This window comes from Emys orbicularis, chromosome 9 (genome assembly GCF_028017835.1).
Source record: "Emys orbicularis isolate rEmyOrb1 chromosome 9, rEmyOrb1.hap1, whole genome shotgun sequence".
Taxonomy (NCBI): domain Eukaryota; kingdom Metazoa; phylum Chordata; order Testudines; family Emydidae; genus Emys; species Emys orbicularis.
In genome coordinates this window covers 106,776,304-106,799,577 of record NC_088691.1, presented here as the reverse complement: position 1 = coordinate 106,799,577, position 23,274 = coordinate 106,776,304, and the positions used below count along the sequence as shown (strand labels likewise).

Sequence of the window (23,274 nt, the reverse complement as noted above, 5' to 3'; positions counted from 1 at the left end):
AGTTTGGTGATTTTGGTTAAATGTCTTGTAGTTAAAGCAGGGAACTGGGGCCCAGGAGCTCTGGGTTCAGTTCCCAGCTCTGCCGGACTCCCTGGGTGACCTTGGGGAAAGCACTTCGTATCCCCATCTGTAACCTGGGGCTAATGACACCTCCGTCCCCTGGCGCTTGTGAGGCATAGTTCATTACCGGTTAAAGTTCTCTGAGCAACTCAGATGGATGTTGCCATAGGAGGAAGAAGTAGCCGCATTAGAGCATGGCAATGTACATCTGTCATTGTCCCCAGCTGCGTGGAATTACCCACTCATCTATGTGTCATAGTGCCTATACAGCAAACAGCTAGTGGAGATTCCCTTTTAGCGCAAGTTATTGAGGCCTGTTCTTTCAGATCAGGAAGGTCCAGGTGCCACCTCTGCAGCCACATGACGTGCAGTGACAAACGTGGAATCTCTGTGCAGTGGCTAGCATGGATTTGTTGCAAATATCGATATTACTGACTATTTAGTGGGCAGGTAGTAGAAGCAGGCCAGGCTGCTTGACAGGCGTTCACTGTCTGGTAGCTTTGTGAGTGCATTGCTTAAGTCCCCCGCCCTTTCTATAGGAGCACTTGGGGCTCCTGAAAATGAGGGACTAAGTGCCCAGCAGGAAGCAGCCACTCTTGCATGCAGGTGCAGTGCAAGTTCTCCTACTGCGGCCTGGACCTGTGATGGGCCCTCCTTCCAGGTGCCTGGCTGCTGGGTTCCTGCACAGGGCCTGGCTGCAGCTGAGCTGAAGTGGGATTCTTTAAAAACTTCCTGGTAAATGAAAGAAAGATTCTGCATGTGCCTGACAGCCAGAGGCACCTCCCTGCACAGCATGAGAGCTTTCAGAAACAGCCCCTTGTCCCAGCCACGGGCCACGGAGCATGCACTGCCACGGAAAGCAGCGGTGCAGGCGAGTTTGCACCCCGCGAGCCTGCTGGCTGGGAACGCTATCGATTTCACAGCACGTCCTTTCCCGTCAAATGGTTCCCTTCGCCTGGGGTTGGATTATCACATTTATCAGGCTTGCCCTAAATCCCCAATGGGGCACACCTCTCTAATCCCTGCCTCCCTTAGTCCTGTGACTAGCCCAGGGGCTGTTCTGGTAGGGGTCAGTGAGCGCACGGTGCTGTTCTGCACAAGTGACTTTCCAGGATCCCTCTTCGGGTCCCTGTGAGGGATGGGACCAGCCTGCCCAGTTTGATCTATATCCACATCTGGGTTCGGGGGACGTGTGGGTGCAGGGGTTTGGTTTGGCCTGCTGTAGCGATACTGAGCAGTTGTGAAATCCTGGTCTAGCCCCAGGGTTCGAGTCCTTGAAAGACCTGGGGTGTTCAGGCCCATGTCTCACGTTCCCAGTGCAGAGAGCCTGCTCCTATGTCACTCCGCTTGCATTGTGCTAACGCTTCCTAAAGCTAGCCGGAGAGCTTAGGGCAGGGGTTCTCAAACTGGGGGTTGGGACCCCTCAGGGGGGCACAAGGTTATTACATGGGGGGTCGTGAGCTGTCAACCTCCCCCCAAACCCCGCTTTGCCTCCAGCATTTATAAAGGTGTTAAATATGTAGAAACGTGTTTTTAATTTATAAGGGGGGTCGCACTCAGAGACTTGCTGTGTGACAGGGGCACCAGTGCAAGCATTTGAGAACCACTGGCTTAGGGGATCTGCTTTAGCATGTGTGAATGCTGCACCCTGGTTTGAAATCTTTGCAAACAGAGGTTTATGATGGTGGCAAACGCTAGCCAGGCCGCGGATTGCTTTGCTGCAGTCTGAAGTGAGTACATCTCTCCCCTTTAGATAGTGTTGGACGAGCACAGCTCCAGCTAACAAAATGAAGCACTGTTCAGGTTGGCGCTCAGACAGTATTTCACCTGGATTTACAGTTTAGCTTCGATACTTAAGAGACTTGCAGTCTAGTCGCTGGTCTGATGTCATGGTTTTTTCTTTAACCTTTCTTTTTCTCTTCCAGTGAGGATAGTATGTGGGATAGGCCCTGGATTAGTGCAGGGTTTGCAGAGAATTCAGTGCTGCTGTAAATCCATGTGATCCGGAGACATATAAATAGAAAGTGCTGGATGCATTTGAAATGGAAAAGCCACATACTTGAGCCATATGTTCCTAGCCACTCCAGTCTGCGTCGTCTCTTATTCCCTGCAGTGTCCTTTTAGATCTGAAAACCAAGGGCTTTCCACCCATCCTCAGCACAGTGGTAACTGCGGATGGCGGGACCCATGTGCAGCGAGGCCAGCGAGCGTGTGGCGATGTAAGAAGGATGAAACTGGAATGTGAAGAACTGCTGAGTCCAGACAGTTCACGTTATTGTTAGTGTTGTTTGCACTCGAATGGTGCCAGTTCATCTGAGGATCCCCAAGCACGTCAATGGCCGTAATTAACCCTCATAGCACCCTCGGCTGTAGATCTTGGCCCCGTCCTCCAGGCTATGAAGTGGGTCAGTGCTGGAGCTCAGGCCCCCTCCTGGTACCCTGACCTCTACCCTGACTGGCCCAGCAGGCGCTCGTGCCCCGTGCTGGACGTGGTATCAGGCCGAGGGAGGAAGGGCAGCCATTAAGGCAAGCCCCAAGCTTTATCCACAGATGCTGGGGTTACCAGTGGACCCACATCCAGCCCCCCCTCCACTGAGCTACAACCACCTTCATCTGGACCCCCCTGCAGAGTCCCAACCATTGCACCCAGAAACCCCCAACAAATCCCTGTCCGTCCACATCCCCCCTGCACCTGGATCCCCCACTGAGCCACCTGCATCCAGATTGCCCCACACAGAGCCCTGTCATCCCACACCTGGATCCCCCCACACTAAGCCCCTCCACATTTGGATCCAGCTGGGCTGGGCCCGCCTGCCCACACCTGGTGCACCTGGCATGGAGGGGCAGAGCTCTGGGGTGTTTCTGGGGCAGGCCTGGTCCTTGTGCGGTGTCAGGGTTGGGTGCAGCCTCGTCGCTGAGTCTGTGTCCTAGGGGGAGCTGCACAGTGAACTCCCACCTCTGTGCAGCCAGTGGCCTGTGCTCCCCAATGCCAGGCTGGAACCTCCACATTGATTTGACAGATAAAACTTGCAGAATTTAAAATACTGTGTGCAGAATTTTTGGGCTCAGAATGTCCTCGGGAATAAAGACTAGGAGTGAGCACAGGACTGGGAGCCAGGCACACCTGCATCCTAATCCTGCCCGTGTCACTGTCTGTCTGTGTGACCTTGTCACTCACCCCGTGTGGATCCATTTCCCACTCTGTAGAGGGGGAGACTAGTGCCCACAGACGTTCACACCCGCCTGCTTCCCAGGGGGAATGTGGTGATTATTCACTATTGCTTGTACAAAGCACTTGTGTTGTGCTCATCACCATAGACTCTGTGATGGAGTCTCCCAGGCTTCATTAGCTCCGTGGTGGTAGAGCAGGCGGTTGAGGAAAAAGATACTTGGATTCTAAGAGGCCACATGGTCGCTGTTTAACGGCACCGGTACATAACATGTAGGTACTGAAACAAGTTGACAAAGTCCTTTTAATCCACTTAGTGGGGAACACTCAGCATCGCAGCCAATGTGTTGTTGGCTTTGATCGTGAAATGTATAAATAGCTGTGATGTTACAGAACAGAGCAGCCACTGAAAAGCATTTGATGTAGCTACAGACGACTGGCTGCACAGTCGTGGGATGTGGAGCCGTCAGGACTCTGCTCGTATTAAAGGTGGGCACTGTTTGGCCATGGGCAGGGGAAATGCTGTTTTTCGCCTGCTGAAATGTAAATGCAGTGAATGAAATCCACATGGAACAAGCGCTCTGGAAAAGGGTTTCTCCCCAGCTGCGCCGAATGGTGCCAGCCCTCCCATCCCCTCTTGCCAGAGGCTGCCTTACCTGGCTGGGCTGTGCCCTTCCGCCAGGCGGTGTGTGAAGGAGCTGGGGGGATTGGGAATGGGCCAGGGAGCCTTTCATCTCCCTCTTGGCAGCTGGAACGAGCCCGGCGTGATCCCCTGGCTGCTTGGTGCGTCGGGGGTGGGGGGGCTGACGTGGTGGATCTCAGAGCAGTTCCAAGCGACGGTCCCTCAATGGCCTGGGCAGAGCATGGAGACTGAGCTGTCTCTGGCGCGCCGGGGCAGGGGCAGGCGTGTGGCTGAGCGAGGTGAAGATCCTTGGGGCTGACGTGGTGGATCTCAGAGCAGTTCCAAGTGACCAGGGCCCCGCGACGGTCACTCATTGGCCCTGTCAGCAGAGGGTGGGGGCAAGGCCTGGGCAGAGCATGGAGACTGAGCTGTCTCTGGCGCGCCGGGGCAGGGGCGGGCGTGTGGCTGAGCGAGGTGAAGATCCTTGTCCCTGCACCTTCTCTGTGGTTAAGTGGAGGCCTCCGGCACTGTAAAGTCACGGCGCATATCGGCCTCGGTGAGTCGTCCGGTTTGAGCGGCTCGGCGCATGCTGCTTAGAAGGGTATTGGAGTGTTTCTTCTGGAGAAGCAAATCGTACACTGGGCCTTGAGCCGGGCACTCAGCGCAGGTCTGCCCTGCAAGGGACCCTCGCTCATTTCTCACTGCGTCTCTGATTTCTAGACCATGTTGGCTCATCCTGAGCTCAGCTGCCAGCGCTGCGAAATCCGCTCTCCCATGCAGCCCAGTCTGTGCTGTGACCTGGGAGCTAGCTACCCACGCTCACTGGAAGCGAGTGGGTTGCACCGGTGATGCTGAGGCCATAATTTGACCCATAGAACCTGACTTGGGTAATGATGCTGCCTGAGGTGGAAAGCCGCACCTTGGTACTCTGAGTCGGCAGGGCTGGCAGCTGGAGCACTCTCTGAGCTTGGGGGATGAGCTGATGTGCTCTAGGAATCAGTGAGGCTGTGTACCCGCTACCACTTCGGTCGGCATAAGTTGTGTCACTCAGTGGTGTGAATACCCCACCCCTTGAGTGACCTGAGCACTGGTGTGGACAGGCCCAAGAGCTTCTCCTGTTGACAGAGCTACCGCCGCTCGTTGGGGGTGGATGAATTACATCGACGGAGAGCTCTGTCCCGTTGGCTTAGAACATCAGCACAGCTGCACGGGGGCAGCGGCATGGCTGTAAGCTCTGTAGTGTAGCCATGGCCTGAGACACAGGGAATGCACAGGTGAGGCTCTTTCTACAGACTCACTTCCCAAGACAGAACCTTGCTTAAAAGTATCCATGGAGACTCAATAAAGCTACAGCTCGGTATCACCGTTAGTTCTCCGGGTGGCTAACAACAGACCGAACTAGAGCAGGGAGAGGTGTAGACAGAAGCAAGAGCTAAATGATGACCAGAAATCAATCTACACAAGTGGAAGAGAAATTAGAATCTGGCCCAGAGAATCTAGAATTGTAACTACCTAAATGGTAGCTCTGTTAGTGGTTGATCAGAGGGGTCCATCGGCACATTCAGAATGCCGCTCCAAAGTATTAAGGCCCAGACCTGGAAGGTATTTAAGCTCCTAACTTCCATTGCCCAGATACCTTTGAGGAATCGGGCCTAAGTTATTAGTATTTAAGTTTCCTGAATTTGATGGAGCTGTTCTCACTTTACACCAAAGTAAGTGAGATCAGAATCCGTCCCATTGAGCTGTTTGGCCCAGATCCTAGATTCCAAGGCCAGACGGGACTGTCGTGATCATCTAGTCTGACCTCCTGTACAGCACAGGCTAAAGAGAGAACTGCCCCGCGATAATTCCCAGAGCAGGACTTTCAGAAAAACATCCCAACTTGATTTAAAAATTGCCAGTGATGGAGAATCCACCACAACCCTTCGTAAATTGTTCAAGTGGTTAATTAATCTAATTGTTAAAATAATTCACCTCATTTCCAGTCTGAATTTGTCTAGCTTCACCTTCCAGCCAGTGGATCCTGTTAGACCTGTCTCTGCTAGACTGAAGAGCCCAGTATTAAATATTTGAACCCTATGTAGGTACTGACAGACTGTGATCAAGTCGCCCCCTTAACCTTCTCTTTGTTAAGCTACATAGACTGAGCTCCTTGCGTCTGTCACTATAAGGCAGGTTTCTAATCCTTTAATCATTCTCGTGGCTCTTCTCTCCAATTTATCAACATCCCTCTTGAATTGTGGAACCCAGAACTGGACACAGGATTCAAGTACCAGTGACACCAGTGCTCCTACTCGAGAGGCCCCTGTTTATCCACCCCAGAGCATGTTCTTCTTGTTGATCACAGTAGCAGTGTTGTGCTGAGAGCTCATGTTCAGCTGATTGTCCATCATGACTCCCCAGTCTTTTTCAGAGTCCTGCTTCCCAGGTAGAGACCCCTCCGTCCTGCAAGTGTGACCTGCTTCCTTTGTTCCTAGATGGATATAGTTACACTTAGCGATATTACAACACACACTCTTTGCTTGCGCCCAGTTTACCAAATGATCCAGATTGCTCTCAATCAGTGACCTGTCCTCTTCGGTATTTATCACTCCCCCAGTTGTTGTGTCGTCTGCAAATGTTATCAGTCGTGATTTTAGATTTTCTTCCAGGTCATTGGTAAAAATGTTAAATAGCACAGGACTAAAAACCAATCCCAGAGTGAAAGACCCATTCAATGACAATTCCTCATTTACAGTTGTATTTTGAGACCTGTCAATTAGCCAGTTTTTAAACCATTTAATCTGTACAGTGTTGATTTTATATATTTTTCTAGCTTTTTAATCAAAGAATTGTGTGGTGCCAGTCCAGTGCCTTACAGAAGTCTAAGTATATTATGTACGTATATTAAGTATATCATTTTTAGGTGACAAATCTGAGGAACTGTCCCAGATGAGGTGTCATTAGAAGAGGTTTTGAAGCAAATTGATAAAATAATCAGTAATAAGTCACCAGGTCCAGATGGTATTCACCCAAGAGTTCTGAAGGACTCAAATGTGAAATTGCAGGACTACTAACTGTAGTCTGTAACCTATCATTTAAATCAGCTTCTGTACCAAATGACTGGAGGATAGCCAATGTGACTCCAATTTTTAAAAAGGGCTCCAGAGGTGATCCCGGCAATTACAGGCTGGTAAGCCTGACTTCAGTATCGGGCAAACTGGTTGAAACTATAGTAAAGAACAAAATTGTCAGACACATACATGAACATAATTTGTTGGGGGAAGAGGCAACATGGTTTTTGTAAATGGAAATCATGCCTCATCAATCTACTAGAATTCTTTGAGGGGGTCAACAAGCATGTGGACAAGGGGGATCCAGTGGATATAGTGTACTTAGATTTTCAGAAAGCCTTTGACAAGGTCCCTCACCAAAGGCTCTTAAGCAAAGTAAGCTGTCATTGGATAAGAGGGAAGGTTCTCTCATGGACTGGTAACTGGTTAAAAGATAGGAAACAAAGGGTAGGAATAAATGGTCAGTTTTCAGAATGGAGAGAGGTAAATAGTACTGGGCCCAGTCCTGTTTAACATATTCATAAGAAGGGGTAAACAGTGAGGTGGCAAAATTGCAGATGATACAAAACTACTTAAGATAGTTAAGTCCCAGGAAGACTGCAAAGAGCTACAAAAGGATCTCACAAAACTGGGTGACTGGGCAACAAAATGGCAGATGAAATTCAATGCTGATAAATGCAAAGTAATACACACTGGAAAACATAATCTCAACTATACATATAAAATGATGGGGTCTAGATTAGCTGTTACCACTCAAGAAAGAGATCTTGGAGTCATTGTGGATAGTTCTCTGAAATCATCCACTCAATGTGCAGTGGCAGTCAAAAAAGCAAACAATATGTTGAGAATCACTAAGAAAGGGATAGAAAATAAGTCAGAAAATATGTTGCCTCTATACAAATCCATGGTACATCCACATCTTGAATACTGTGTGCAGATGTGGTCACTCCAGCTCAAAAAGGATATATTGGAATTGGAGCTGAAATCACGGAGGTCTTTGGAAGTCACAGATTCCGTGACTTCTGCTACCTCCGTGTCAAAATCGTAGCCTTAATGATGAGCAATTCCGATTCCTCTTGGCGGTTACCCAGGCTCCTCGCACTGGTGTGTAGGCAATTTAAGAATTTCTTCTCTTCACGGCCTTTGGTTCCTTCATTAATTTTGTCTTCAACATCTCAATTTTGTGTTGACTGAAGGCTCGTGTTTTCCTCTTTTTACCCTCCCCTGATGCTGTTAGTTTATCCCCCTCCTGCCTCCTGTGGCTAGCCTGTCCCCGAGGAGATTGGTCCCCCAGCTACCGAGGTGGAGTAAATCACGATAGTCCCATTGACGTCCCCATTGATTTACAGCTGCTTGAGTTTGTCACCTTGTGTTGCTGATTTTTCTTCTCTGTCTCTTCTAGAGATAGAACGGATAATCCAGCTGGACTTGGACCTGAAGTACAAGACCAACATCCGAGAGCTGTTCGAGGAGTTTGACCATTTCCTGCAAGGAGCCGTCATTGGGATAGCCAGAGAGATGCAGCCTGTCTACAGGTATGGCAGTGGGCGTGGCACTCAGCAGAGGTGGGGAGACAGCAGCTGACATCCCTGTGCTGTGCTCACATGGAGACTTACTCTGCAGAGCTTACTGGGGCTGTGTATTGGGGATATTCAGAGGCTGGTGTCTGTGTGAAGAGAAACATACAGGATGCTGTTCTTTGCCTAAGACCTTAGCTCCATGTGTCACTTTGGACAGAGAGGCCAAAACTTGCAAAGCTGAGTTCCTGAAGTCCATACATAGGCTCCCTGGACGTGGTCTGGCTCCCGGCCATGCTCCCAGAGTTGCTGTGACTTCTGGGTGCTAAGGCCGCTTCTCTTCAGGTGCCTACGGCTGGATTTAGGAGCCTAACTCTGGGCCTCTACGTCCAAAGCCTTGGCCACAAAGATTCAGTTCTGTCAGAGCAGCAACGTTTCCCCAGGCCGAGGTGGTTGCAGGTGTGACAGCTGCATGTCTGATCCTTGAGCCGAACCAAGTTCTAATCACAGGTTCTGCGCAGCGCGACCAGCCTCCTGGCCTCTCTGCTCACCTCTGGGGGCTGGGGGCGTGGCATCGTGGTGATGCTAGGTGTCAATGGGTCGCACCCTCCACCGCCTGCACTGAATTCAGACCACGTCCAGTGCTAACAAGTGACCCCACCCACCCCAGACCTCCATCTTAGGAGCCACTCTTGGCTCCTTGCACTTGAATGTTTTGTGCCTGCAGTGAAATGAAAGAACCAGAGGGAGGAAAGTGAGGCTTTGAATTGCCTGAAGGGTCCGGCTGGAGTGCTGAGTGTACGGGCTGGGTATATATTGACTTGCGTGTTGTGTAGATGTGGATTTCCCACATGTGCTGGAGGCTACTGCTCTTGCTGGTGTTGATTTCAGTTGCAGTCGATGATTTTTGTACTGAAAAATGTCCTTTGCTCTAAGACACATTTGTACGAATGCTGGAAGCTACACACTGCTAAAACTCTCAATAATCCTGCTTTGCAAGCTCGCCCCAGGTGGAGAACCCAGGAGTTCAAGCCACGGTCTGCTCCAACAGTGCCAAAAATGTTTCCAGTCACAAGGCCTGGCAGGGGGCAAGCGAACAGCATTTCCAGTGTCTTCATGTTGGTTTCTCTCTGCTGTTGCCGGGTGAAAGAGTCAGATAACCAATGGGGAGCCTGGCTGGATAGCTAGTGACTCCGAGTAGCCCCTGGCTGACCCTACACACCATGTAGAAATCGACAAAGGAGACTAGGGAGAGAAACCCTTTTCCCTTCTCTCTATCCCCGACACACTGCACCTCGGATCACTAGAGCTAGAGACGTTCACACGGCTTCAGACCACAGTATGATCTTTTTACATATGTGTAACAGCTTCCGAGAGCGCTGGGATTTCTTTAAGGAAACGTGACTGCTTCCAGTGAGAGTCGCTGGCCTGGGACTTGGCCTGGTTGCTAAAACACCGTAATCCTCTTGAAATGTTTTTCTGTGCGATTAGGGACCATCTCCAAGCTGTGTCTTGGCTTCACGTTGAGTCCTCTTGCAACGTGAGCTCAGTGGGATCATGGATCTGGATTCACACGCTAATGAGCTCCTCACAAAGTAATTGTCCGACGTGGGTGTCTCTTGGCACCATTTAGTAGCTTGTGCTCAGAAGGAAACCCAGAGCGAGGTCCCGTTTCCTTTTCAGAGACAGAAATGTGGGTCAGGTTTCAGGCCATCAGTGAGGTGTAAGAAATGGATGTTTTCGCTTCCTTGACTGAGTGAGGCTGGTGGATAACGAGGGGCCAGGGTTTCCAGGGCTGTCGCCCTTCACCGCTGCAAATCCCAGCGTCTGGGAAGTGAAGGTAACAGAGTTCTGGCATCCCGCGTCCCAGCCAGAGCTGAGTGTGCACCCACTAGGGCCAGAGTTTCATGGAGCTCCCTGTGGCACCTCAGTAAGTAGCCACGTGTTCAGAAGAGCCCAGCGGTTGGGAGCTGAGCCATTCTGACAGCTTGGTCTCGTGTGATCAGGGCGACGTGGCCCCGAAGCCTCAAGCGAGCTCCAAGCTGCACAGCGTCAGCGGTGATGCAAGACTATCCAGTGCAACGGGAACCTGTTCCATTGTTTTAAAGGAGTTGAAGGTATTTCAGGATCTTTTCCTGTCCCTGCAGCCACGCCCATCCGCCACTCCCCCTCCTGCCATAAGAACATAGGTTTGGCCGTACTGGGTCAGACCAAAAGTCCATCCAGCCCAGTATCCTCTCTACCGACAGTGGCCAATCAGGGGCAGCTCTACAGTTTTTGCCGCCCCAAGCACGACAGTCAGGCGGCTTTCGGCGGCATGCCTGCGGGAGGTCCGCCGGTGCCGCGCCTTCAGCGTCCCCCGCCGCCGAATTGCTGCCGAAACCGCGGGACCAGCGGACTTCCCGCAGGCGTGCCACCAAAGGCGGCCTGTCTGCCGCCCTCACGGCGACCGGCAGGCTGCCCCCCGTGGCTTGCCGCCCCAGGCACACGCTTGCTGCGCTGGTGCCTGGAGCCGCCCCTGTGGCCAATGCCAGGTGTCCCAGAGGGAGTGAACCTAACAGGTAATGATCAAATGATCTCTCTCCTGCCATCCATCTCCACCCTCTGACAAACAGAGACGAGGGACACCATTCCTTACCCGTCCTGGCTAATAGCCATTAATGGACTTTAAAACCAAACCCCGCCCATGCTGCTGTGCGAAAGAGCCACACGGACCGGGAGCCTGGCAGGCTGGCTGCTCGGGGACACGGCGGCACCGCGGCACACAAGGGGCTGTCCTGGGCACAGAGTAACCTAACTGCCAGCCCAAGGGATGTGTCTCTGCCTCGCTCACCTCTAGTGACCGTACACGAGGCCTGTAACGGTGGCAGGGAAGAAACGCTTCAGACAGTGGCTTTGAGTTTGACGAATCCCCACAACTTCACCGCAGCTTTGGGGACAGACGAGCCTAAACCACAAACGACAGAGACGGTGGTGTGAGGGCAATGCCAGGCTCCTTCGTGTGCAGAGAGAAAGTTGTTATTGAAGAGAAGTGCAGGGGAGTGATCTGAGCGCAGAGCAGGGAGCTGGTGCGAGGCTGGCAGACCAGGTGCCAGCTCATGCCAAGGTCCCCAGGTCCCAACTGAGCACTGAACCGGACTGGCTCATCTGGGGGCTATGGGTTGAGTGTTAGACTGTATGGAATGCTTGTGAGTTGCTGCCTGCATTAGTCTCACATATTAGCATGTAATGTGGGATGCAGATATTCTATTCAAGCACTGGTACAGTAAGCCCCTGTGACTGCGTAATCACCAGACAGGGGAGAGACAATTAACTAGTGTAAAGTGCTGGTCTCCAACAGAAGGCATTACATCCTGGCCAACAGGGAAGGCCCATCGACACTAGACGGGCTAGTGTGGGACGTTAAAGAGGACAAAAGACTTTGTTGCTCTGCTCTTCCCCGACCCCAATGAAGATGAGTCTTGCAAGTGGCTTCCTCCCATCAGCTGAGTTCACAGCTCTGGGGAGATGGGAATAAAAACCCCTAAGAAGGAGGACTGGACTCTGTGGGGCAAGGTTTCTAGGCACAAGCAAGAGAACCCCAGTGCTTAGCTTTGGTTAGCCCTAAAGGACATATAGAGCCTGCCTTTTATAGAAGCTTCTAGTACCTTTTGAAGCTTAAGATTGTAGCTCATTTGTGTATGTATATTTGCCTGCTTTAACCTTGTTCTTGACGCTCTTGTTTCCTTTTCCTATTGAATACATCTTTAGTTGATTTATTATAGGATTGGCTACAAGCATTGTCCTTTGGGGTGAGATCTAAGGTGCAATTGACCTCGGGAAAGTGACTGTTCCTTTGGGACCAGGAGTAACCTGAATATTGCTGTGATCCTGGGTGTAAGGGACCAGCTATCACACCTGGGTGGCGAGACAGATCGGAGTACCCAAGGAGACTGTCTGTGACTCCATGTGAAGACTGTTATAGTGGCTGGGGAGTTTACACTTGCTAATTGGTTGGTGAAATCTAAGTGTAGAACTTGCAACCAGTCTGGGGTTTGTGCCCTGGTTCCTAACAGTCTGCCTGGAGCTTGGTAGCCATGCCCTGGAGCCGCTGCAGGACAGCTCGACACCAGGAGCCCCCAAATTCTCATCCCAGCACGGATCTAGGTAGACTTGGGCAGGTCGCTGGGGCAAAGCTCCTTGGGTGGCCCGTAGACAGAATTCCAACTCTGAGCACCTGCAGCTCCCATTGACTTCAGTGAGACCTGAGCAAGGGCTTTGCTGAATTACGGCCTAAGAAAGGACTTCAGGCTTTGGTCTGTTGTATCTGACTCCTCGGTGTGCCGGGGGCGAGGGGGCACTGCTACCCTATGGATAATGTTCCTGAATGCAGCAGGAGAGCGCACGTCTACCGTCAAATTCAGCCATAACTTCCTGCCTGGAACAATAATAATTCCTCGCTCTGATACAGCATTTTTCATTAGTGAATAGCAAAGTGGGTCAGTATCATTACTCCCTTTGTGCCTATGACGCATGTGGCCGGCTTTCTGCAAAATGCGCTCAGACTAAATGAGTAAAACAGGTTGCTGTGGTGTCATTGCCAGATCCCATTTGAGGATGTCCTCTCTAAACTAACATTCACATTGAAGCAGTGCTGCTCCGAATTTGTCATTTTTAAGGATCTGGAATGTTCTGATTAGTACTTAAGGAAATTGATTTAATTTGGCCTTGTCTGTTCAAAAGATGAATCTCAAATTTCGTTGTAATCCAGGCTGAGCCAGATCCTCCCTGTGAGATGCCTTGATGAGTTGTTTGTACCAGATTGGCTTGCACTAGGGCTCTCAGGCAGAGCAGCTCAGCTCCCCAGACTAGAATTGCTGGTTGTAATGAGTGTGCGCTCAGGGAATGATCAGAAATTAACAGCTCTTCACGTCTCTTCTTTTCCCATTTGAAATGTTAGTAACGGGCATTAATAATTAAATCTTCTTCTGAGGAGAGCCCAGCCGGACTATGTGCACTGCTGGCTGGCCGGAGCCGTGATAAACTCAGTGCTGGGTGCACAAACATGGCGTGGATTCTGCTCCCATGCCCAGTCTGCATAACAGACAGGCAACGAATGGCAGGCTTGTGCCCAAAGGAAACATGCTGATGTTTAAGATTTGTTATTTAAATCAAATTGATTTAAATCATGATTTAAATCACGAGTCAGGAAGACTCGATTTAATCATGGTTTTCTACATAAAAGTGCATTCTTGCTGGTTGTTATAACCTTAACGTATTCTTCACAACTCAGATAGATATAGGTTTCATTTTTAGAAGGTACACACTATACATTTTTAAACAGTGATTTATTTTGAAAACTTTTCAGATTAGTTTTACAGCTATATCAGAAAATGAATGATTGTTTGGTTATTTCATTTACCAAAGGTAATTGAAGCAGATATTTATGAAGTAATTGGGAGGTGAACTAGCTCCAAATCAACAGGTTAATCATTAATATTTGGAGGATTTTCTTGCCATGCTGTATTAGGAGGAGAACATCACCAGACAGACATTTACATTGTTTTATTTAACTAAAACAACAACATTAAGTATTCTGGATTTTTTTTCTTCCAACAGCAAACATAATATTTTAACAAAACAAGCATATGTCCCTCGCTTCTCACTTTTATCTCCAGACTTCTTCTCCTTGTCCAGATCTATTCCACCCCCAACAATCTTTTATTCATTGAACTTTTTGAAACTTTGCACTTTTAGAGAGGTAAGGGATTGACTGTGTACACAAATTTGCAGAGGGACAATAGGGTTGAGGTCTGTTATTTCTCACCTCTATATATTATTTATCTATTTTAAAACATTTTAGCTGTTAACAAGCATGTTACTGCTGGAGACACAAATCCACAGTTTGAGAACTGCAAAACTAAGCATCTCTGATGGTATCTGCTACTGAGCACTGAGTCCCATTGGGTACATAGAAAGATTAACCTAAATAATCTATACAGAAGCCCCTGGAACCCCATAAGATTGGGTCCCTAATCCATGAACTATTGGAACTCATTTACAAAACTTTTCTTAAACATTACATGAATATATTGTCTCATAGTATACAATTAGAATTTATAATCCCTAGTCCATGCTGCGATATCTTTGAGCTATAATGTATCTTAAGTAAACTATCTTTAGATAGTTTTTGTCCTAAAAAAGCATTTTATCAAAAAAATCCGATTTAAATAAAAAAAATCATTGATTTTTATCCACCCTGTTTATAAGTGTAAATGGATTTTTCTTAATATTGGAAATTAAAGACCCAGATTCTCTCCTGCTCCGAGTCTCTGTGCAGCAGGCGGGAGGCTGGGGGCTACCTGGTTCTCAGGACATAGCCTTGTCACCCCCAGCCCCGGGGCTGCTGTCATCTGTGCCACCTGGCAACCATCCCCACAGGACCAGACGCCATCGGGGGCTAGGTGGAGTGCAGCAGTCTCTGGCTACACCCCCCCCCTTCACCCTAAGCCAGGGGTGGCATGGGAGCTGGGTGCACTAGCGTTGCTGGATAGGCCTAACAGTGCCTGGCACCGGGGGGTATTTTTACTGTGCAGAGGCCTATGCGACGCCAGTGTCCCGCTTGCACCCTTATTGATGTGAGACGAGAGCCGTGGGAGAGTGAGCTGCGTGCAACCTGCCTGGCAAATCGCCCACCGGCTGTCCCCTGAGCTCCTGCTGTAGATCTGTGTTCCCAGGGAGAACGCACAGGCCAGGAATAACCAGTCTTGACTGTCAGGACCCCGGCTGAGTTTGCTGGGCTGGCAGTGAGAAAATATCTTATCTGTAATTAGAGCAAATTTGCACTGATTGAGAGAGACTGTATATGGAGCCACAGTATCATTTGTTCTCTGACTTTGGCTCCCACCCTGCAGTCGAATCCATGCGCCCATCCAGAGAGTCATGACTGTGGAACCGGGGCCCATCTTTGCACACAGCCCTCCTCGCTCTCCGTGGTTGGTGAAGCCAGTGGGACCGTGTGGGGGATCCCTTTCCATGTAACACTCTTTGCTTTTTTTAACAGGTTTGTGAGTGGCGCTGACATGAAGAGGGCTGTTTGCTGCGCCCTGTGATGCTGGTGCATAGCTCAGGGAGAGGAATGGCAATGGGATATGGTGCTCCGTTGTCACCTCTAGGTCACTCGTCCGAAGCCGGCTCAGTGGCCACATTTAAGCCCTCGCTATCTGGCCGCTCCGCAGCAGCCTGGGCCGAGTGAGCAGGTGCTCCAAGCCAGTTCTGCGTGTGCTATTGGTAGGGCCCTACTGTGACGAAGTGGGAATGTTCTTAATGTTTTCTCTGAATACTGTGTGGGTGCCTCAGTTTCCCCTATGCGTTTCTTAGGTATCTAGGTGGGGGGATCAGGGTGTATAATTGTTGCAGAGCCCAAGAAGGCCCCTGTGATACTGTCTGCACAGAGAATGGCCGACAGTCTGTCTCCTGGCAACTAATGGCCTGGGCCCCTCCTCTGCAAAGATGCCAACTGAAGGTGTGGGAGAACAAAGAGATCAGGTGACCTCCTGGCCCGGGAAAGAGACAAAGCCCAGAGGAGGAGGGGCTGGAGGGAGTTTCAGTTTGGAGCTGGATGGGGATGGGAAGTGAGGGCAGACGTAGGTGTCTGGCTCACTGCCCCCCAAAATGGACCTGGCCGAGGGGTCCTGTTCTCTGGACCTACAAGCTCTGTTTTAGACCATGTTCCTGTCATCTAATAAACCTCTGTTTTACTGGCTGGCTAAGAGTCACGTCTGACTGCGAAGTTGGGGTGCGTGCAGGACCCTCTGGCTTCCCCAGGACCCTGCCTGGGCGGACTCGCTGTGGGAAGTGCACGGAGTGGCAGATGCTGAATGCTCCAAGGTCAGACCCAGGAAGGTGGAAGCCGTGTGAGCTGCTTGCCCTGAAGACAGTCTGCTCTCAGAGAGGAGACTTCACCAGAGTCCTGACTGGCTTTGTAGGGAGCAGTTCCAGAGCATTGCCCGGGGACTCCGTGACACCTACCAAATTCACGGCCATGAAAAATGCGTGAAATCTGGTCTCCCCCCGTGAAATCTGTTTTTTTGTGTGCTTTAACCCTATACTATACAGATTTCACGGGGGGAGACCAGCGTTTCTCAAATTGAGGGTCCTGACCCAAAAGGGAGTTGTAGGGGGGGTTCCCAGGTTATTGTAGGGGGGGTCGCAGTATTGCCACCCTTATGTCTGTGCTGACTTCAGAGCTGGGCGGCGGCTGTTGGCCAGGTGCCCAGCTCTGAAGGCAGCAGTGCAGAAGTAAGGGTGGCAACACCATACCATTCTACCCTTACTTCTGCGCTGCTGCTGGCGGCGACGCTGCCTTCAGAGCTGGGCTCCTGGCCAGCAGCCACTGCTCTCTGGCCACCCAGCTCGGAAGGCAGCGCCACCACCAGCAGCAGCACAGAAGTGAGGGTGGCAGTACCACAACCCGCCCTGCGACACCCCCCACACACAACTGCTTTTTGGGTCAGGACCCCCTACGATTACAACAGCGTGGAATTTCAGATTTAAATAGCTGCAATCATGAAATTTACTATTTTAAAAATCCTATGATCGTGAAATTGACCAAAATAGACCGTGAATTTGGTAGGGCCCTAACTATTGGGCTGGATACAGGAGTCACTGGGCATGGGGCCAGAGTGGATGACCCCGTGGTCCCTTCTGGGTATGAGTCTATGAGCATGGCACTCATCTCCCCTGCGTCTGGAGTCTCTGCAGACACGGACCTAGACACTGCCCCCCTCGGAGGACCCCTCCAGGTCAGGGGGGTGGGGAGTTTGCCGTGCTACTGTACCTGTTCTGGGCACGTGTGGAGGATTTCAGTGCCCAGAGCAGTAAATCCAGCTCCCCGTCGCACCACGTTAATACACCACAGGGACTAGCTACAGAGAGTGTGACGGTGTTGCAGAGTCAGTTTTCAAGGTTAACGTCAGACTGAGATCATTGTACAGTGTTAGCAGTGTAGACTCCAGGAGTCCGTGTGCATGGAACAAAATGTGACTTTGTTTTCTGGTAATGCCTCAGAGGGAGAACGGCCCTGTGTGGAGTGGCTGAGGCTGGAGCAGCCTTTCTGGGTAGCTCTGGAGGATGCAGCCTGCTAACCCCTCTCTGCAAGTGATCTTGTAAAGGCAAGGTTGTGGTTCCCAAGCCAAGTCCATGAATGATTTGCCCCTGTGCTGCAGCCCCAGAGTGAAGCTGATAGACTTGCGTTTCAGGGATTGGCCCCCAGTTGGTTGCCCAGGGTTCTGCAATCCATGTCCAGCAAGAAGGCGCAAATTCGCATTGGGTCAGATAGTGTTTTTGCAAGCAGCAGCCCATGCACAGGACTGTGTGCTGGGTCTCTGCCTATGCTAGGAAATGCAGTGCCTCTTGGGCAGCTGCACTTGTGCTAGCAGCGGTGTCAGCGCAATTGCAGACAGGGCTTGGGCATCTTTAGCAGCAGGTCATGAAAACCTGCACTGGGTAAGGCTAAATAATACAGTAGTAAAAACACCTGCATGCTCACAGCTGTACAGAAAAACACACAGAGAATCCCGTAGTATAGACAAGACCTAAAGATGCCTGAGTTCGTACCATCAGTGGGTCTGGGGTTTCCCTTACCCATATATTTGTCAGATTTCCTTTGACCCCATTCTCCCTGTCCATCCGGAGTCAAATCACCTCTGCCCTGTTGCCTGTGATCACATGTTCACACTGTCTTATGAGCCACCAAACTAGATGCCCAAAAAGGCACAATCCCACAATTGAGGAAGAAGGCCATGCTGGTTAAAAAACTGACTTGGTTTGGAAGTGAAGGCAGCTATAAAAATAATAATATATGACAAATGGAAAAGCGGGGAAGCTGATAGTAATGAAGATAAATCAGAAGTTAGGAATTGTAGAAAATTGATAAGGGAAGCAAAGGGACACAAGGAGAAGTCTATGGCAAGCAGAGTTAATCACAGTAAGAAGGAGTTTTTAAAATATATTAGAAACAAAAAGAATCCTGATAATAGTATTTGTCCATTAGTAGATGGAAATGGTAGAATTTTCAATAGCAATGCAGAAAAGGCAGAAGTGTTCAATAAATATTTCTGTGCTATATTAAGGGAAACAAGAGATCATGCAGTCTCATCATATGGTGATAACACTCTTTCCATTCCACCAATATCTCTGGAGGATGTTGAACAGAAGCTACTAAAGTTAGACATTTTACAATCAGCTGGTAACTTGCATCCAAGCTCCTAACTTAGGAGCTTGCTAGACCGTTAATGTTGATTTTCAATAAGTCTTGGCGCACAAGGCAAGTTCCAGAAGACTGGAATATTTAAAAACTGTAAACGGCCTGACCCGGATAATTCTAGGTCTGTCAGCCTGACATGGATCGTGGACAAGATAATGGAATGGCTAATATGGGACTCAGTTAATACAGAATTAAAGCAGGGTAATGTAACTAATGCAAATCAACATGGATTTATAGAAAGTTTGATAGATTTAGATTATAGTGTTGATGTAATATACTTAGACTTCTGTAAGGTGTTTGACTGGGTACCACACAACATTTTGATTAAACAACAATGAATTAACATGGCGTACGTTAAATGGATTAAAAACTGGCCAACTGATAAGTCTCAAATTGTGACTGTAAATGGGGAATCATCACTGAGCAGGTGTGTTTCCAGTGGGGTCCCACAGGGATTGATTCTTGGCCCTGTGCTGTTTAAGATTTTTTTCAATGATCTGGAATTAAAATAAAGTTGGAAATGCCACAAAAATTGGAGGAGTGATAAATAATGAAGAGGACAGGTCACTGATACAGAGCGATCTGGATCGCTTGGTAAACTGGCCACAAGCAAATAATCTGGGTTTCAGTACGGCTAAATGCAAATGTATACCTCTAAGAACAAGGACTGTCAGCCAGACGTACAGGATGGGGGGCTCTCTCCTGGGAAGCAGTGACGCTGAAAAAGGTTTGATGGTCCTGGTGGATAATCAGGTGAACACGAGCTCCCAGTGTGATGCTGGGGCCAAAAGAGCTCATGTGATCAACAACGACAACATGGGCTAGGACCCACAAACGGGAATCTCAAGTAGGAGCAGAGAGGTTATTTTCCCTTTATATTTGGCACTGGTGTGATTGCTGCTGGAATACTGTGTCCAGTTCTGGGGTTCACTGTTCAAGAAGGATGTTGATAAATTGGAGAGGGGTCAAAGAGAAAAGAATTAGAGATAGTGCCTTATAGTGAGAGACTCGAAGAGCTAAGTCTATTTAGCTTAACAAAGAGAAGATTAAGGGGTGACTTGATGACAGTCTATAAGTATCTACATGGGGAACAAAGATTTAAAACTGGGCTCTTCAGTCTAGCAGAGACAGGTCTAACAGGATCCACTGGCTGGAATTTGAAGCTAGGTGAATTCAGACTGGAAATAAGGTGTAAATTTTTAACAGGGACAGTAACTAACCACTGGAACAACTTACCAAGGGTCGTGGTGGAGCCACCATCACTGACATTTTTTAAATCAAGACTGGATATTTTTCTAACAGATCTTCTCTATGTTGGGGCAGTTTTCTGGCCGGTGTTATCCAGGAGGTCGGTCTAGCTGAGCACAAAGTTCCCTCTGGCCTTAGGACCTATGAATCTACACACACAGCCCCTGTCATAGTAGATGTGGGGTGTTTAATCAGAATCATTTTTTCAACGCTGAAGTGAAATGTTGCTGTTCCCCTGCATGCCTCCCATGGTCTAGGACACATGTTCCTGCTCACTCCATCCATTTGCATTTTTGTTCTCTGTTTTTTAGGCTTTGTAACCATAAAATGCTTTCAGTGCAGAAGCCAGGATATGGAGCACTGAGCTGCTGGGCAGTATTAGTACAAATGCTTGCGGGAAATGTAATAGTAAGAGAGAAGCAGATAGGAAACGGCCCAGAGCCTGCACTCATATCCTGCAGAGTTAGGGGAAAAACCTCCAAACAGCAAAACAGGATGGTGCTGGAGTGTTGCCAGTCACCGACTCATGCTGAAACAATGCCTGGGTCATGTTTGTGTTGGACAAATGCATTTCCAGAGCATGACAGTCTCTCAGCCTCTCCGAGAGCAAGTTGCTGAGGTTTCTGTTGCGTTGGCTGGGGATGGCACCTGTCCTGAGCAGTGCTGGCTCATGTCGTTGTGCTGTGGCGTATTACTCACAGGTGATGCTCTGCGTGTTTAGCTCTCCCCTGGGATCCCAGCATTGTGGCCCAGCTGTGCCCTGGCAGGTTTGCTTTGGCGATGGAGTGGACAGCGCAATATCGACTTACTCAGGGGGGTGCAGATGCCGGTCTCTGTGGCATGGATGCACCGTGGGTGAGAGAGGGTGTGGGGAGCCTGCACGGGTCCCTCCTCTGGCACGCTATTAAATACCATTGAAATGTAAAGCTGGGTGTGTCCCGTCCCTGTTCCTGAGGTGGGCTCACCCTTTTCTGCCAGCTGCTGCGTATCGGCCCATGTTCTTTCCATGGCTCAGACATGCTGTACTTCCTGCTCCGCTTGCATCAGACACACGGTACAGGGGATTACCAAGATCTCTGCAAGACCGGCCACAGGAAGGGGCTGATCCAGCCAGGTGCTGGATCCACGCCCTTGGCTCCAGTGGGAGTTGAGAGCACTCAGCATCTGCGCAGGACTGTGCCTTAAGCTGGAACGTGCCGGTAGGTTCGTAATGGCAGCACTGGTTCTGATGCTGCCAGGCCTTAGTCCCCCAACAGGATGTTGGTTATACAGGGACTGTGTGTGAGAGGTTTGCAGGTGGGGCCCCTTAAGGACAGTCAGGCACCTAGTCAGATGTTCTCTGCACGTAAGGGGACTAACGACTGGGCTGGTGCAGCTGCGTTAGCATAGGGGATTGTGGGGGTGGCTTCAAGTCAGCCCCCAGGTTTATATTAGCAGATGGGGTTCTGCACAAGGAAGCACTTATGCAAAGTCATAATCTTAGTTACAAAGCTTATTGCACCTGCTTAGCATTCCAGCTAATCAGGTGTGCTGCTTGGTAACATGTGCGCCGGCCGGCAGAGGGCTGGTGACGATGCCCTTCATCTTGCCAGCTCCTGAGCTCACGTAGAGTGATTATCATTTATTATTAGCATTGCCGTGGTGCCCAGGAGCTCTGGCCATGGACCGGGCCCCGTGGTGCCAGCGCTGTGCAAACACGGGATAGAAAGATCCCTGCCCCCAGAAGCTACAATCTAAGTATGACACAAGAGACAGCCCACCGGGAGCACTAGGAAGCAATGGGACATTGGTCAGCCGGAGAGGCAGTGTCTCCGGACGCCAGCTGTCTGACCATTCCAAACTCTCCCCACCCCCACCCCCCCCCGGCCACATGGCTGCATCAACAGCCCTCTTGGATGTGCAGGCAAACTCTGCAGGCGCAGAGCCAGGAGCGACAGGATGAGGGTCCGACAGGAGATGCTGCTTGGCTCACACTAGACCCTGACCCCCTGCACCAAGCTGGGCTTCCTGAATAGGGGGTTAAACTGAGCTGGGGGGCAGATCCCCCCTCCAGGCCATGCTGCAGGGTCTCAGGGCTACAGCGCAGTCCTGCCCCCTCCACACAGGGTTGTGGACGTGGAGCTGTTGGGATGGAGAGCTGGGTGGAGTCCTCCATCCGGCAGTCTCTGCGCAGCCTGTCCCCGGGCAGCGGGATCTCATTGCTGTCACCGCCGTGTGTGGGGCCCTTCCCGTCAGTGCACAGAGCAGAGCCTCGTCGTCGCGGGGGAGCTGAAAGATGCTCAGGGTGGGAAATGTCCAGTCCTGACTGCTGTGACCCCACCCCTGAGGAAGAGCCCAGGGCTGCTGGTCTCACCCATTGTGCCAGACCATTGCTGTCCCGGGTTGTGCTTTGCACTTCCCTTCGGAGTGCTTCCTTTGGCAAGTACCAGCCCTGCTTCTCTGTGGGGAACACCCACCTGCCACGAGAGGAGGCAGCCCTCAGGGTTGGAACCGTCCCTGGGGGAAGGAACAGCCAAAGCCCAGAGCGTGACTTCCTGTGTCAGCACATGTGCTGATTGCCATGTGGAGCCCGGTGCTGGGACGTGCTACTTTGCAGCCAGCAGTGGACAGAGCGCAGCTGGCTCTGGGACTGTGCCGTGTGTGAACGCCAGGGGGCAGCGGGTCTGTGGGCGGCGATGCTGGACGCTTTGTGCACAGCTGTGGGAAGTGCTGTCCCCATGTTGGCAATGGGGAGGCTGTGGCAGAGATCGGGGCGAAAGTGTCTGCACTCCTGGCCGTGCAGACAGCACCTGTTGAGTGCCAGAGGCGGCAGGACAGGTGGGAGCGCTGCTGGAGGACCGTGGGCAGGCAGGGATGCTCGTGGGCTGGCTGTTGCTAGGCAGCGGGCATGGCACCGTTTAGATGCAGATGGGGAGTGGTTTATATCTGTCGTCAGGATGTGACTCTTTTGATTGAAATGAGCCGGTGCCCGGTACCAGTGCTGGGTGTGTGTTGGGGGGGGGGGGGAGTCCCATGGGACTGCCGGGGTGCAGCGCATGGCTAGGGCATGCAGCGTTTCTCAGCTCGCCGTCTGCACTGGGAGCGAAGCAGATGTATTCTGCAGGGCTCAGAGCTTTGTGTGTTCTGCCTGGGGGGTCCGCACGTGTCTCTGCTTTGGGGGGGCGTGTGCTGTGAGGATTGGCACCCTGGCTAGTGTGTCTGGGTGGGGGAATAAGAGGATGTTATTTTGTTTGAACCAGTTGGGAGTGTTTGCAAGCCAGGCCTGGCTCATCCCATGCTCAGAGCTGGTGGGGCCTGCCCAGTTAGTAGTAAATATCCAACAATGACAACCTCTCGTCTGTGACCAAGGGAAGAAGGTA

General features: G+C 50.6%; 1 protein-coding gene across 1 annotated transcript in view; it reads left to right on the top strand.

Moving 5' to 3' along the window:
- Positions 1 to 23,274, top strand: part of XXYLT1 (xyloside xylosyltransferase 1) — a 97,666-nt gene that overhangs the window by 57,027 nt on the left and 17,365 nt on the right. Inside the window, exon 3 of the mRNA XM_065410669.1 lies at positions 8,307 to 8,439. Coding sequence (XP_065266741.1) covers positions 8,307 to 8,439 — 133 coding nt within the window. The remainder of the gene's footprint in view (positions 1 to 8,306; positions 8,440 to 23,274) is intronic.